Source organism: Eulemur rufifrons, chromosome 7 (genome assembly GCF_041146395.1).
Source record: "Eulemur rufifrons isolate Redbay chromosome 7, OSU_ERuf_1, whole genome shotgun sequence".
Taxonomy (NCBI): Eukaryota; Metazoa; Chordata; class Mammalia; order Primates; family Lemuridae; genus Eulemur; species Eulemur rufifrons.
In genome coordinates, this window is record NC_090989.1 from 267964680 (window position 1) to 267980146 (window position 15467).

Genomic DNA, 15467 nt, shown 5'->3' on the forward strand with positions numbered 1-15467 from the left:
GCCTTCCCAGAGATGCTTGCCCCAGAGTGGCTGGCCACAGGTGGGGGACAGTTCATTCCGGAAACTCTGGACTGTTCCTTTCTTACCCCGCCTCCTACAGAGGATCCAAGATCAGGAAAACTCCTCAGTTTTTTAGAAAAATCTGTCCATCTGTAGATAAAATATCTATTCTTAGCTGAGGGGGACAAGCGCAGGATGAAAAGAGACTGCCACAGGGGCCACCTGGGCCGAGGGTGGCTTTGGTCCCAGCATCTCCATGAGGGGGCTGGTGGCTCTGGAAAGTCACTTCTCTGGGTGACCGGGCGACACCCCCTCTACTTGAAAGACAATGGGACTGGACAGGCCAGGCCTGTGCTCCAGGGAGACCCTCCTGGTGAGGAACGATGCGACCCTCTGGGCCTCAGTGGCTCCGGCCGAGTCCTGGCTGGCGGGTAGCAGTGGGCCACCTGCCCACCTGCACCTGCCCACCTGCCCAGCCATCTGTCTCTGGGCCTCCAGGGACTCAGAAGAGGCAGGAGCCCCGCAGGCTGCGAGCCTGGCGCAGGTCGGCGGACAGCGAGCGGCTCATCTGCTTGGTGGCGGAGCGGACGCTCTCGGCAGCCCGGACGGCCTGGCTCAGGGCCTTGTTGAGCTCCTCCAGGTCGTCCAGGTCGAGCTGGATGGAGTGCCGGTGTCCCCGGGCTGGCCGGGCGGAGGCCGCGGGGGGCCACTCGGCGGCTGGCGGGGCTGGGGGGGCTGAGGTAGGTCCTGCGGCTGCATAGTACCTGAGGGGGGAAGTAAGTGTCAGTTCCATCTGCCTGCAAGCTGGCGTGCTGGGCTCCGGGTGCAACGCAAGGAGCAAACATGGACCCCCGCAGCCCAATCAGAAGCCAGAGATCGGGGAGACCAGGATCGCCCCAGGCCTGGCAGCAAATCCCCCTCATGGAGGGGTGATATGGGAATCCCACTTGCCAAGTGTGGGGTGCTGGAGAAAGGTGGTAATAATTAGGATTCTGCAGGAGCGGGAGTCTGGTCCCATTTATCCAGAGAACTGGGTGGAAGGGCCAGTTCCCTGCCCGGTCCTGCAGGAATGTGGGGTGCTGTTTTAAAGTGCTGGGGGGATGAGCTGACAAGCCAAGAGATGAAGCACAAATCTCCCCAAGAAGTGACTATTGCATTCATTGGGGCCACTAAATTTGGGGCTCAAAGAAACCAGCAGTGGGTGCGAAGGGGGTGTGGCCCGTGTATTGCTGAATAAAGTGTGTGTGGTGGGGGGAGGGGATGAGGAAGCATTTGCCTAAATAAAGCAGGAATGAGTTTAGGAGGACTCGCAGAGTCAGTCACTGGCACCTTGCTTGGCACACTGCAAGCTCTGGTCTCATTCCTGAGGCCCCACTTTCTACTTTGCATTATTTATTGTACCGTGTGCAAAAACAGGTGGCGAAGATCTGAAAAGACGTTTCTCCAAAGAAGATATGCAAATAGCCAACCAGCTCATGAAAAGGTGCACAACATCATGAGCCAATGGGCAAATGCAAATCAAAACCGCACACGAGATGCCACCTCCCATACCTCACACCCACTAAATGGCTAAAATCAAAAAAGACAGTGACAAGTGTTGACAAGGATGCAGAGAAACCGGAACGTTCATGCACTGCTGGTGGGAACGTAAACGGGGCGGCCACTTTGGAAAACAACTCCTGAGTCCAGGCTTTTTGTTCCCTGCACAATCCTGTCATGTTAAACCCACTTTTACTTATTTTTCTTCTCTCTAGTGACAATATTGAGTAATAACAATATTCTCCATGATGGTGAAGCTTCCGTTTGCTCAGCCCGCCCGCCCTACGCTACAAACTCCACAGATCTCATTTGGTTCTTGCCACGTGCCTCACTTCATGCTCACACAGCAGTACACAGCTGAGACCATTCCCCCATTTAGCAGATGGCAAAGTGGAGGCTCAGAGAGAGCTAAGCTGTGCCAAGGTCACAGCACCAACAAGGGGCAGATGGGATTCCAACGCAGCTCCGTCTGACTCTAAACCCGAGTCACTTCTGCCTTGACCGCCACGTCTCTCCCATCTGGGCTGAGGCTACCTCCAAAGTCTGTGCAAAAAGTCCTACGAGATACCTGACCACGCCTCTTCAACACTGTCATCAAAGTCTGGGAGAAACTTTCACAGCAAGAGCAGCCTGAGGAGGCACGACCACTGAATGTGGTGTGGGATTCCGGAACAGAGAAAGGGCTTCAGATAAAAACTGAGCGGACCAGAATAAACTGCAGACGTTAGTTAGAAATACTGCATTCCTGTCGGTTCACTAACGGGTGGCAACTGTGGCAGGCTGATGTCAGATGTTAGTAAGAGGGGAAACTGCGTGTGCAGGGGTGGGACCGTGCGGGATCTCTGTCCACATCGGCTCAAGGTCGCTATAAATCTAAAACTAGTCTAAAAAATAAAGCCTATTTTGAAAAAGTGAGCATTCATCACTTGTGTGCCGAGAAGACCCACGTGGAACTGGAAGATAGTTACGGCTCTCCGTCCCCACGAAGCTGTAAGCTCCCAGGGGGCAGGACGCTCTTGCCAGTCCCAGTCACTGCCGGGTCCCCAGGGCCGAGCACTCTCCTTGGTACCTGGGTTTGTTGAGTGACTATGTGAGTGCTGGGCCCGTACGGCACATTGTCCACACGGGGATAAAACACGGGAGTCCGTGGCTTCTGGGTTCTCAGCTGCCCGACACAGGTCTGATCGCTAATGTACTCAGAGATCCAGAAAAAGGCTAGGAAGTCGGAACAAAAGGTTCTTACACAGTGGCTGGCGGATAAGGCATGATGGGAACCGAGGAGATGTAGGCAAAGCCCGCAGGGGCTGGTGCTGGGGGCGCGGCCGCCAGGTACCATAGTCCAGGGGGCGGCCGGGACGGCGACCCCGCGTGCTTGCTCCTCTGCCTGGGGCTGGAAGTGGCCGGTGTGTTTCTCCTTGTGGCTGCCTTCTCTGCACCTGTCGGGGAGACAGAGTGACCATTGGGGAAGACCCCGCCTGAAGCACCCCCTCCCCTGGGAGAGTGGGCGCTGGGCTGCCCACGCTGGGGAGCGTCACCCTTTGTGAAACGGATCCCCTGCCCCAACGGTTCCACTCCCAGGCTGGGGAGAGCAGCCGCCCAGCTAAACTCGCCAGGTCCCCGAGCCCTGGTCAAGGAGAGCCGAGGGTCTGGCTGAGAAGGAACGGAGCGTCTGTCCCTACCGGAGGTGGCTGGGCCTGGGCCATCTCCCTCTGGGGGGGCTCCAGCTCGACCACACAGGGGACAGTGAAGGACACCAGCGGGAGCTGGTCCCAGCGGGTCTCTGGTGGCAGCACCACCTACAAGAGGAGGAAAAGATGTCAGGAGAGGATTGCGTCTCACTCATGAGCCCTGGCGCCCCCGTGCAGGCTCCTGCAGCACCGAGCTTTCTGCAGGATCCGCTGCAGAGGACACAAGCCGCCTGCGTGTGAGTGACGACCACATCGACGATGACCATGGCAGTGACAGCAAGCACTCAACGCGCCGGGCCTCTGCTAAGGGCCTTTCTGCAGTGTTTCATCCAACAAGCCACTGAGCTAGCTACTTCCCCACTCCCCCATTTTACAGCTGGGAGACCCAGGCGCCAAGAGGGTGTCACTTGCCAAGGTCTCAGAGTGGGGAGCGGCAGTGCTTGGCTCTCAAGCCTGGGCTCTCCTGACCGCAGCCCTGTTCAGCCTCAGTGAGACAGGGCCGTTCTCCACGTGGGAGCGGCCCAGAACAGCCCTCTGGGGAGCCAGGGGGGTCAGCAGAGGCCTAAGGGAGCAGGAGGAGAGTAGACACCGTTGCTCTCTTCCCACGAAAATCCCCAATGCCGAGCCTGGGTGAGTTCCAGGGCGGGTCTGCTTCTCCTTCAGGCCTTAGCTCAGCCCTCCCAACCCCCTGCCCCCCCCAGGCTGAGTCATGCACCCCCAGCCCCACCCGTGCTCCCCTATCCCAGCTCTGACCACTCGGCTTTGTCAAGAGTTCCTTGGGGACAGGGCCTAGGGCCCAGTATGGGTAGGTGCTGAGTGCATGCATGAATGAATGAATGGAGAGGCCTGTTGGGACTCCAGCTCTAGCGAAGGCAGGGCAACATAGTGGTAGAGATCTGGGGCTCTGGAGTCACAAAGACCTGGGTTCAAATCCTGTCTCTACCACTTGTAAGCTGTGTGCCCTTGGGCAGGTGTCCTGCCTCAGTGTCCTCACCTGTAAAATGGACATAACAGTACTACAGTACTTACTTCATACAATTGTGAGGATTAATGCATGTAGAACCCTTAGCATGATGCCTTCTATACAGCAGGAGCTTACTAAATGACAGCTCATTATCACGAGTCATTATCATTGCCTGAAAAGGCCTCAGAGGCCATCTCTGCCAACGCTTTCATTAAGGATGTGGAACCTGAGGCTCAGAGAAGTCAAGGAATTGGCCTAAGGGCACACAGCAAGTCAGTGACAGAACTGGGACTAGAATGCGGTTCCCAGATTCTCAGGCCACTGCTGTCCACACGACACCTCCCTGCGGGGTTTGCGGGGAAGGATGAGGAGTGACCGGAGGGTGGAGGGGAGATGAGATGCGGTCACTGCGGTCAGCTCCCCTGCTGCCGGGAGCCCACCTGTCACGACCCTGCAGGAACTTCTGAAATGAAGAAGGGTGGCTTCAGACAGCAGCTCTCAGAGCAACAGGTGTGACGGCAGGCCACCCAGAACAACTCTGTCCCCTTGCGTGTACCTGCAGCCCCCCGCTGAGCTCAGGCCAGGCCCACGTCTGGCCCAGCCACACACTCCCCTGACAGCCAGAAGCTGCAGCCTTGAATGCCCCTTACCTGCATCCTGGGTCCTGATGGGCTGGCAGTGGGGACAGGTGACTGTGCCATTGCCTTTGGGGACAGTCTTAGGGGACAGAACATGATACTCCTGGCCTGGGGAAAGAAACCAGAACAGTCAGCATCGGCCCCCTGCATGGACGTAGAACTGGGGAGGATTCTGGTACGCTGATTGCTCTCCTCTTCCCCCAGATGGTTTTAATGGTCTCTCTCTGTCTCTCTTAAGCGTGCACATGTGAGTGCACACGCACACGTCATGTATGTGCACACACGTACATGTATAAATGTGACATACATATACAGCAACACACATTGTAAAATCCTTTATTATAAGCTCTCGCCAGACTCCTGCTCTGTTTCATCTCAGATCTTCGTTCCTGACCTACAGCAGCACCCAGCAGACCCCAGCCGAGCCAGGAGTTGCAGGCGGGCCGGGAGAGATGGTGAGCAAAGCCACGGTAAGCGAGGCTGAGCGATGCCACTCCCCGACCCTCCCTTGCCGGTTTGGATCTGAGGGGCCTGGGCGTGGGGTCAGTGGTGTCTCCTCCCCAGGCTCGCAGTGGCTGTAACATGGCGACGAGCATAGCGCCAGTTTCATTGGCTCGTTGGGAGGAGCCAATGGGGCCGCCTCCCTGAGGCTCTCGGCCCTCTGCGCGGCAGGTGTAAGCACTGGGCGTCACCAGGAAGCTGGACGGCCTCTTCGGTCCTCCTCCCCCAGCCCCCATCTCCGGCCTTATCCACCCCCAAGTCTCAGATAAGACCTCCAGGATGTCGCCTGAAGCCACCGTGGAGGGGCTCATCTTCTTCCCCTCCTGTGCTGTTCCGTCTGTGTCACGTGGGCTCACATGTCATACTGTGTAGGTGGCACTGGGGCCCCTGGACTCCCTGATGCTCTGGTTTCTAACTCCTCAGCGTGCTTCTGGTGTCCTGCCTCGTCCCAGGTACCTGCGGTTGGCGGCCCTCCCTCCCAGCAGGTTTCCATGAAGGACACGTCACCCTGACCGTAACTACTCATTCGGTGCTGTCTTCTCTGCTATGGAGCCAGATTCATGAAGAAACGCTATCCATATATAGCGTTTTCATGTTAAGCACTTGAAATACTACATGTCATCTCTTCCTAAAAAATTTTTTTAAATTATTTTATTTTTTTAGAGGCAGGGTCTCGCTCTGTCACCCAGGCTAGAGTGCAGTGGTGATATCACAGCTCACTGCAGCCTCGAACTCCTGGGCTCAAGCAATCCTCCTGCCTCAGCCTCCTGAGTAGCTGGGACTACACCATGCCTGGCTAAGTTTTCTAATTTTTTTGTAGAGACGGGGTCTCACTGTTTCCCAGGCTGGTCTTGAACTCTTGGCCTCAAACGATTCTCCTGCCTCAGCCTCCCAAAGTGCTGGGACTTTAGACATGAGCCACCACGCCCGGCCCCTGTGTGTCATCGCAAGCTCTATGCTGTGCCAGATGCCCAGTTCATGAGACACAGCGCCCCCTGGGGCATCAGAACCTGCAGGTAAGGCAGGTGTAAACGACACACGATGCAGTGTCCACCCTGTATGCCCCAGGGTGGCAAAGAGAAGGTGACCATAAACCCCTTTTTGATTGACCAGCTGAATGGGCTTCCCAGGACCAAGCACGCACCCTGGGAAAGGGGAGGCATCAGGAACTGTTTGCTGAATGAATGAATGAATGAACAAATACACCGAGACTCGAGGAGGCAATGCTCCCTGCTTGTTTTCTTATCACGGAATGCACAGAAGATAATAATATTGGAACGGCTCCCTGGTAAACAGAAAAGCCTCCTCATGACAGGGGAGACCACCCTGGGGATGGCTCTCACCCTGGCCCTCCCTCCCTGGACACCTACCTGTGTACTGGCCCCGGAAGGTGACTCTATCTGGCCGTCTGGCGCTGCCCACCCCTCTCTTTCCATCCTGAGCTGCCCTTGGACCGTCCTCGCTGGTCCTGCTCTTCTCAGAGAACAGCCAGGGGGAGGGCGGCTCAGATTCCAAACCTGGGGTGCAAAGAGAGGGGCATCAGAGGGAGCAGTGAGGGGGTCACATAGCTCGAGGAGTGGGCATATCTCGAGTGCAGGCTCTGGGGCAGGTGCCTGGAGCTTAATCCCCAATCTGCCCCTTAGGCATAAGAGTTGGTGTTTCCGGAACCCTGACCCCACGCTAAGTGCTAGCCTGGACGTGGTGCGTGTGCTGTGTCATGCACCTTTGCAGCGATCCCACGAGGCGGACACTTATCACTGCCCGCGTAGTTATGCTTTAATTGCTCAAGTAGGTAAACGACCTGGCCAAGGACAAGTGGAGGAGAGCTGGGGTTGAATCCCGGCCACTGACTCCAGAGCCAGGTCCCTGCAGGCAGGTCTCTTGCGCTCCCTGAGCTTCAGTGTCCTTATCCGCAGAGTGTGAATAACACGATCCCCTTGCGGTGGAGGTTAAGCGGGATGACATTTTATTAACACAAAGCCCTCACAGACACCCCACCCAGAGCAGGTGTGCGGTACCATAGAGGTGCGCTGTGCTTCAGAGCACCAAAATAGCCTAAAACAGACGCACAGAAAACCTCCACGTTTCCTTGAACTGTGTCGCCGTGGTCTCTGACCACTGAGCCAACGTGCTCAGACCGTGGCCTCTAGACATCGGTCCTGGAAGGTGGTCACTTACTCAGGGACAGTCGGGGTACCTCCCGAGGCACTGAGGAGGACCTGGCTCGCTGCCTTCCTGCGGAGACAGTCTGTCCTTCACCTCCAGGCTCACCAGACAATCTCTCTGTGGATTTACTAGCGAAAGGAAAGAGAGATAATGTCACCGTGGGAGGTTTTATGCAGCCTTTAAAGATGATCTGTGAGAAGGTCAACCTGGAGAAATGTTTATAACACAATGGGAGGAAGAGATTACAGAAGTCAAAACCAAAGACGCTGGAATCAGTCTCACAGAAAATGGCTCTGAGCCTCTCTGACCCTCAGTCTCCTCATCTGTCAAATGGGGATCACAAGGGTGATTGCCTCGGAGGGTTACTGGAAGGAGAAATGAGACAATGTCCATAAAACCTTAGTCCAGTAGCACCCTCCCCACAGAAATGCTCAACAGAAGGTAGCTGATTTCGTAAGTCATCTTCATAAACAAATGACCACTGAGTGGATGGGTGGAGAGGGTGGGCGTCCTGGAAATGTTCTTGCTCTTCGGTTGCGGGTGGGTTCAGGGATATTCACTGTATTGTGCTTTATTATTAACACACAGGTTCTGATATTCTTTTATGCAGCAAACACTACAGAGTGAACGAATGTAAGAGAGAATGAGAGCGTGGACGAGCGGGAAAGGGGTGTGGCAGGGCCCAGTCCCCACGTCCGGGAGAGCCAGAGCCCAGCCAAGCCTGTCTTCTGTGGCTGCCGCCAGGGCAGAGAGCTGGGAGTTTGGGGGTCACCCACCTGCCATAGTGGGAGCCCCAGGCGGCTGGGGAATCCGCTGGCCGGTCCCGGGTCCGGGCGGGGCGGTCAAAGGCAGATGCTGGGTGCGTCGGGCCGCCCTGGGGTGGCCGGTGCAGACTGTCCTCCAGCCGCAGACGGAGCCGGGACACCTCCTCCTGCAGCTCGCGGATGGCCTGGCTGGGGTTGGGGTGGACACAGAAACGAGAACTGATGCACGAGGAACACAGCTGCGGCCCCCGCCAGACTGTGCCCGGATGTAGCGGCCTTTGTCCCTTCCCAGCGGGTACAGGGTCCAACTCTGCCGTCAGATGATTCTAGAACTTCCCTGTGCATCACACCTTCACACCTTTCTGAGTTCACATCCCTGTGCATTTGGCAAACAAAACAGAATCTTTCTTTGAAGCTTGTCCTTCCTAACACGCAGGGGCTGAGTCGCTGTTCGGAAACACCAGCGACAAATTCTCAAGACAGAGGAGAGGATGCAGGATCAAGAGGGGACCGACTGAAGCCAAACGGTTCAGACTTTCGGCCCTCGCTGTCTGGCCAGGCCTGGCTCCTCCCGCCCCCCTCCTGGGTTCCACGGAGAAGTTTCCCGCCGCTATTCAAGCCGATCTCTGCACACCCGGCAGGAGCTCACCCATGTGTCTCCCACCCAGACAGGGAGCCCCAGGCAGGCGGGCAGGGAGCTTCCCCGTCTCAGAAGCCGAGAGGCCCTACACCTCGTGCATGCTCAGCAAACACCGCAGAACCGGCTCCAGGCTTCGAGAGCAAAGTGCCACATGTGGGGAGTGGACGAGGAGACAGCTCGCTGCTGCCCAGCACCGACTGAACAGGGACCGCTGACGGTGAGGGGGCTGGGAGCCGCAGGGCGCCGTCTGCAGGGCTGCCCAAACCCCCGTGAACCCCCCCGAGGGCTCGTTGCATGGGCACTGCTGGTATCGCGGCAGATCCCACCCAGATCCCCCCAACAAGACCCCTACACACGGAGCGGCGTTGGAGTCTGCACTGGGCATGGCCGTCCTCGGGGCGGAGGTGGGCTCTACGTCTCCTCCTGGGCTGGTTTCCGGGGTGCGAGCTCTCAGGGTCAGCGCTTGCCGGGAGGCCCCCAGACTTGTGGGTGAGTGTCCCCTGGTGCCACCTCCAGCAAACACAAGCTCTCGGTGAGTGTGCCAGGGGGTGGAGACCTCTTTCTGGCTATGGCCCAGCCCCGCGTGCGTCCACAGGCGGTGGGTTCCCCTGGCAATCCCCAGGGAGACGTCCGCCCGGGGTTTCCAAGACAAACCGCGAGGGTGGCGGCTGCTGGAGAGCGAGAGCTCCCTGTCCCTGGTTAACCCCTGACGCCGGCACCCTGTCAGAAGGCGCTGAAGGATTGGGACTGGGCTCAGCCACTAGGAGTCACTTCCCCTCCGGGTTGTTTCTATCAAGTTCTCTGTCTGCTCGACTTAACTCCGTAGTTGCCAAGTACCGGCTGCCACTTAAAGTTCATTTTTCTCTGCAAACCTCCTTCCCCGTCTCCACGCAAGGCACCAGCATCCAACTGCCTGGCCAGCCAGAAGCATGTGTCATTCTAGACTCTTCTCCTTCCCTAAATGCGCCCTGAAGTCAATCAGCTACCAAGTCCTGTGGGCCCCACGGCCCAAATGTCTCTTCCCAAGTCATCCCTCCTCCTCCTCCCCAGGATCCTCCCGAGAGCCCAGGCCCCACCATCTCTCTCCTGGGTGAGGCAGCCTTCTCGGCAGTCTCTCGGCCTCTGTTCTCACCTTCCTAGTGGCCAGAGAACCCTTTCTAAAACATACAGCTGACCCCGCCACTCCCCTGCTTAAAACACCCCTCGCTGTCTTCATGATGAGCCTTTATGCACTCAAGGAAGAGTCAGTGAATGTCTCCTTGGAGGTGAGCCGTTGTCTAAACCTCTAACCTTGGCCTTCAAGGCCCTGTGAGATCTCCCGCAGGTCTCCCCACCTACCCCTCTGCCTTTAATGCTCAACACCACACCGCCATACTGAACGTCTGGCTCCTCAAAGGTGATAGCCGTTCTCTCCCCTCTAAGCCTTTGCACATGCCATTCCCTCTGCTGGAGATACCCTTCCATCTCTCTTCCTTCTGATCTCAGCTGAGATACCACTTCCTCCAGGAAGCCCTCCCTGAAGCCTCTAATTATGCTAAATGCCCATCCCCTGTTCCCTGTGCTCCCACAGTCCCTGGGACCTCTGCCATCACTGTACTTATCACGCTGGGGTGCAACTGCCTGTCCCTTTTGTCCATCAGCCTCAAGAGGCCAAGGACAGTGTCTCATCCACTACGTAATCCCAGGACCTGGCATACCATAGACAAATAACCTCTAATCCCTACACTGATGTCAGTGGAGGCTGCAGAGGTAGACTGATTAAACTCAGACCAGGAAGCCAAACGCCAGCAGATGGACACGACTTTGCAACAGGCAACACGACAGCCTCATGACTACACAGGACGAGGCAGCCTCGGGCTGGTACCGAGCAGCAGTCTCCCCACTGCATCCTGGGACAGACACCCCATCCAGCAAAGGCGACTATAAAGGGAGAGGTGGGAGGACTGACTAATCTATTTTCCCCTCTCTGTTCAAACAAGTAAGGGTTCAACTTTCTTAGTAGAAAAACTGCATGTGGATTAAAATAAAACCAAAAACCACAGTAGCTTCTTAGTTCATATAAGAATGGGCAAACTGCAGAAAACATATCCCGGGAAAGGGCAGACTTCTCTAGGAAGGCAGATGTGAGGTGGGCGAGAGGTTTCAGCACCAGAAAGGTGAACTTTTAGATCATTTCCCACTTTCAGGAGAATTGTCCTCAAAGTCTAGGTCAATGAGGTCCCACAGAAACAGTCGTGAGCTGGGAGGCCGGGCACCCGGGTCCGTCCGGGCCTGGGACATGCACCAGCGGCCCGTGTGAGCCGGCAGGTCCCCACCTGCACCCGCCCGTGGGCGTCACGCTCTCACCCATACGAAGGGCTTGATTCCCTAGACGTGACTTACTCTCGCCCCGCTCTGGTGAGGAGGAGGCTGGGGGTGGTCTCTGTCGGTCCACGGGGCAGAGGGGCAGCTGCCGGGGCCGGGGGCGGGGGCGGGGGCGGGGGCGGGCTGATTGTCCTGCTGGGGCGCACTTGTTCAGAAATCCGATTTCGCCCCTTGAACTCCGAGCCGGGGACAGCTAGGGAGGCAGAGAGAGACCAAAGTGAGTTTAGGCAAAGAGGACCCCAAAGCTCAAACTTGGGCAGGGGGAATGATGGGGGAATGAAGAGATGGCGCCCAGGTCAAGGTCACAGACGAAGCTCCTGGGAGGCCAGGGACCCACCGACCTCAAAACCAGAAGAAGATCTGGTTTTTGCTGAAAGTGTGGGGGGCTGAGCTGGGCCTGAGGAGCTGCTTCTAACTAGACTCCCAGCCACCGTGACACCACATTACACCAGCCCGTCCACGTCTGCAGGACCTTTCCTGCAAGGAGTTAATTGCTCCTTCACTTGCCTCCCCCACCCCAGACTCTGTCACCATCTCGCCATGCTGCTCTGGGACTGGCCTCCACGTCCCTCTGAACTTACGGTCACACCTTCACATGAGTGTGTGTTTCTGGGGCAGCATTAGTAACCTTTAACTAACTTCTCAAAGGGATGGGTGAGCAAAGGTTAAAGACCATGAATCTGGCCCATGCATTAAAAATAATGAACTCTTTGGAATGCCACTTAGCACTATACAAAGGAACTAACTATTGATATGTGGAATGATCTGGATAAATTTCTAGAGACCCATGCTGAGTGGAAAAACCTAATCCTGAAAGGTTACGTTTGATATGATTCCATTTACGTAACATTCTTGAAATGACAAAACTGTAGGAATGGAGAACAGAGGAGTGGTTGACGGGCTCAGGAGGGGCGGGGCAGGACGGAAGTGGGTGTGCCTCCCAGGGGCAACACGAGGGCCCGTGGGGAGGGACGTGTTCCCCACTCCGACTGCAGCAGTGTTGACATCTGGCTGTGACACTGTACTATACTTTTATAAGATATTATTACTGGGGGAAACCGAGTCAAGGCACATGGGATATCTGGGTATTACTCCTTATAATTGCATTTGAAAATCTAAAATTATCTCAAAATAAAAAGTTTAATGAAAAAGAATTTTAAATGACGAATCTTAAAAAGAAGCAAAGCTAATCTGAGATGTTGGAGGTCAGCACAATGGTTATGTCTGGGGAGGGGGCGGCGACTGGGAGGCGCTTGAGTGGGGTTCTGGGGTTCAGATCATGTTGAGAGTCCCGTGTTCACTTTGTGGAAATTCATCCATTTTAAGTTCTTTTCTGTATGTTTGTTTTCTTTCGATCAAACGTTCATGTGCATTTTTTAAAGGTAAAAAACTGAATCACACATAGATTGCACAGATACGGAAAAGCGTTCGTGATACAATGTTTAGTGAATAAAGGAGGGTACCAAATAGCCACATATAACATGATCGTATTCCTGTCTCAGATACAGTCGTGCATCGCTTAACATCAGGAACACACTGAGAGATGCGTCCGTAGGCAATCCTGCCGTGGTGTGAACGTCACGGCATGTGCCCACACAAGCCCAGATGGTGCAGCCTACACACCCAGACTGGATGGTGGAGCCTGTCGCTCCGGGGCTGCATGTTGCCATACTGGACACTGTAGGCAACTGCAATAGGATAGCAAATATTCGTGTATCCAAACGTATCTAAATATAGAAAGGGGACAGTAAAAATATGGTATAAAAGATAAAAAATGGCCACCTGTATAGGGTCCTCACCATGACTGGAGCTCGCAGGACTGGCAGTTGCTCTGGCTGAGTCAGTGAGTGAGTGGCAGGTGAATGGGAAGGCCTGGGACGTCACTGTCCACTGCTGTAGACTTTATAAACACTATACACACAGGCTAGGCTACATTTATCTAAAAAATTTTGTTTCTTCAATAATCAATGAAGCTTGACTTATAGTAACTTTTTTACTTCAAAAACATTTTAACTTTTTAACTTTGTTAATCCTTTGTAATAACAGCTTAAAACACAAACCCATTATATAGCTGTACCAAAATACTTTTTCTATCTTTATTTTAGAAGCTTTGCTCTATTTTTAAACTTTTTGTTAAAAACTAAGACATAAACACACACATGAGCCTAGATCTACACAAGGTCAGGATCATCAATATCACTGTCTTCCGCCTCCACACCTTGTCCTACTGAAGGTTTTTAGGGGCAGTAACACACACAGAGCTGTCATCTGCTATGGTAACAGTGACTCCTTCTGGAATACCTCCTGAAGGACCTGCCTGAGGCTGTTTGACAGTTAACTTTTTAATGTATAAGTAGAAGGAGTATACTCTAACATAGCAATAAAAAAGTATAGTATAGTAAATACATAAACCAGTAACATGGTCAATTATTGTAATTACCAAGTATTGTGTATTATGCATAATTGTATGTGCTATACTGCACTTTTACACCCTGGCAGCACAGATTTGTTTACACCAGCATCACCACAAACATGTGAGTAACACATTGCGCTACGATGGCTACAACATCACTACCAACAGGGATTTTTCAGCTCCGTTAAAATCTTATGGGACCACTGTTGTAAGTGCGGTCTGCTGTTGACCAAAACATTATGCAGTGCACGACTGCATATGAAAATAAACACACATCTGTATCAGCATAGAAAACAGCCCACAGGGTCTACACCGAACTGTTAGCACTAATAGTTTTTAGCATATTATTTTTCTTTTTTTCCCTTCTGTCTACCTTCTCTGTAATTTCAAATTTCCCTGCAATGAGCCTTTATAATATTTCATATCTCAAAGGGTCATGCAAGTTTTTCTGAGTGTTTGAATTTTCAATCCCTGCGGTCCGGCCACCCCCAGGCTCTGGCCAACCCGGACTCGTCCACTCACCCATGTCGGCCGCCAAGGCCCGCTCCTGGCAGAAGCGGGGCGCCCCCTGCTGGAGAGGCCTGCTTGGGCTGGACAGGTGCCTCTGCGTTCGGCTCCTGGGTGTGCTGGGCTCAGCGGCTCTTCTGGGGACTGGAGAACCCCTGGTCTTGGGGTGGGAAGCTCCATCCGGGGCCATAGTTGCAGTGAAGGGCTGGGCTAACGTTCCTGGGGCGCTGGGGGGGCGTCGAGGGAGGGACACACAGAGAGAGGCCCTCAGGCTGCGAGTCAGAGCCCTCCACGTGCTAACCCGACCCCACGAGCTCCCAGCCTTTGGGATTCTCTGCGCCTGGCAGGACACTATTTCCCAGGATGCACGCATGTTACACATCCACTTTTTTAATAAACTGCATAGCAATATACTTGCCAAATTATTATTATGCAAAATAATAAAGCTCAATTTATTCTTTAGAATATACAAAGAGAAATAGAATTTCCTTTCTTTGCACGCACCCTTGGGTTGCCATGTGGGCCTCCCAACGGGCCACACCCGGCTCTGGAGGCCACCATCGACAGGGAGGCTCCACCACGCCACTCTGCACCCACACCTCCTCCGCCCTCTCCCTTCCCTTTGGGTTCCACGCAGTCACCCTGAGTGCCCGCTGTCCTTATCTCCTGTTCACCTGACACCACCCTCTCTGTAGTTGTTATTCACTCGTTCATTTGCTCAACAAATAGTAATTTCCCTGTCTCTTGCTAATTAGCTTATGAGACTGGGCAACTCACTCCCCCTCTCTGAACCTGTTTCCTCCATCAATAAGATGGGAACGAGGAACCATTGTTGGGGCGTCACAGGCACTTTGATCCCATGCCATCCCAGGTCTGTGGCACTGACGGGACAATGGTGGGGTCCTGGGATACCTGATGTGGGAGAGCCGGTGCTCTGGGGTCTGGGTAATGGGTGACACTCTGCTGGTTTCTGAGCCCACAAAACCACTGTCTGTCTCCGGAGATGCCATCCAGGGCTCCTGAAAGAGACAGTGTCCCTTTAAGTCTGGGGAATGTGCCCAAGGCACACTGGGAAGCCCTTCCCAAATCCTGGCCTGGGCTGGAGAGGCCGATCCAGCTCCCAGCAGCCAGGCCCAAGGGGTGAGGGTCCTCAGGCCCCAGCATGAGAATCTGGCTAACAGCGGGGACTTCATACCCTGCGAGGATCCTGAGCAAGTCCTGCCTCCCTGAAGAGCGGCAGCCACAGCCCTTGAGAGACCCGGTAGCAGACAAGGACTAGCAAA

At 54.7% G+C, this 15467-nt stretch overlaps 1 protein-coding gene across 1 annotated transcript in view; it reads right to left on the reverse strand.

Annotated features, from left to right (window-relative positions):
* Window positions 1-435: 435 nt before the first annotated feature.
* AKNA (AT-hook transcription factor) overlaps window positions 436-15467 on the reverse strand; it is a 38592-nt gene continuing 23560 nt past the window's right edge. The window contains exons 13-22 of the mRNA XM_069476712.1: window positions 15097-15203; window positions 14200-14411; window positions 11283-11457; window positions 8273-8449; window positions 7509-7624; window positions 6701-6847; window positions 4842-4937; window positions 3219-3335; window positions 2783-2975; window positions 436-764 (exon numbers count right to left, since the gene is read on the reverse strand). Of these exons, the coding sequence (XP_069332813.1) occupies window positions 503-764; window positions 2783-2975; window positions 3219-3335; window positions 4842-4937; window positions 6701-6847; window positions 7509-7624; window positions 8273-8449; window positions 11283-11457; window positions 14200-14411; window positions 15097-15203 (1602 nt within the window). The 3' untranslated portion in view covers window positions 436-502. The remainder of the gene's footprint in view (window positions 765-2782; window positions 2976-3218; window positions 3336-4841; window positions 4938-6700; window positions 6848-7508; window positions 7625-8272; window positions 8450-11282; window positions 11458-14199; window positions 14412-15096; window positions 15204-15467) is intronic.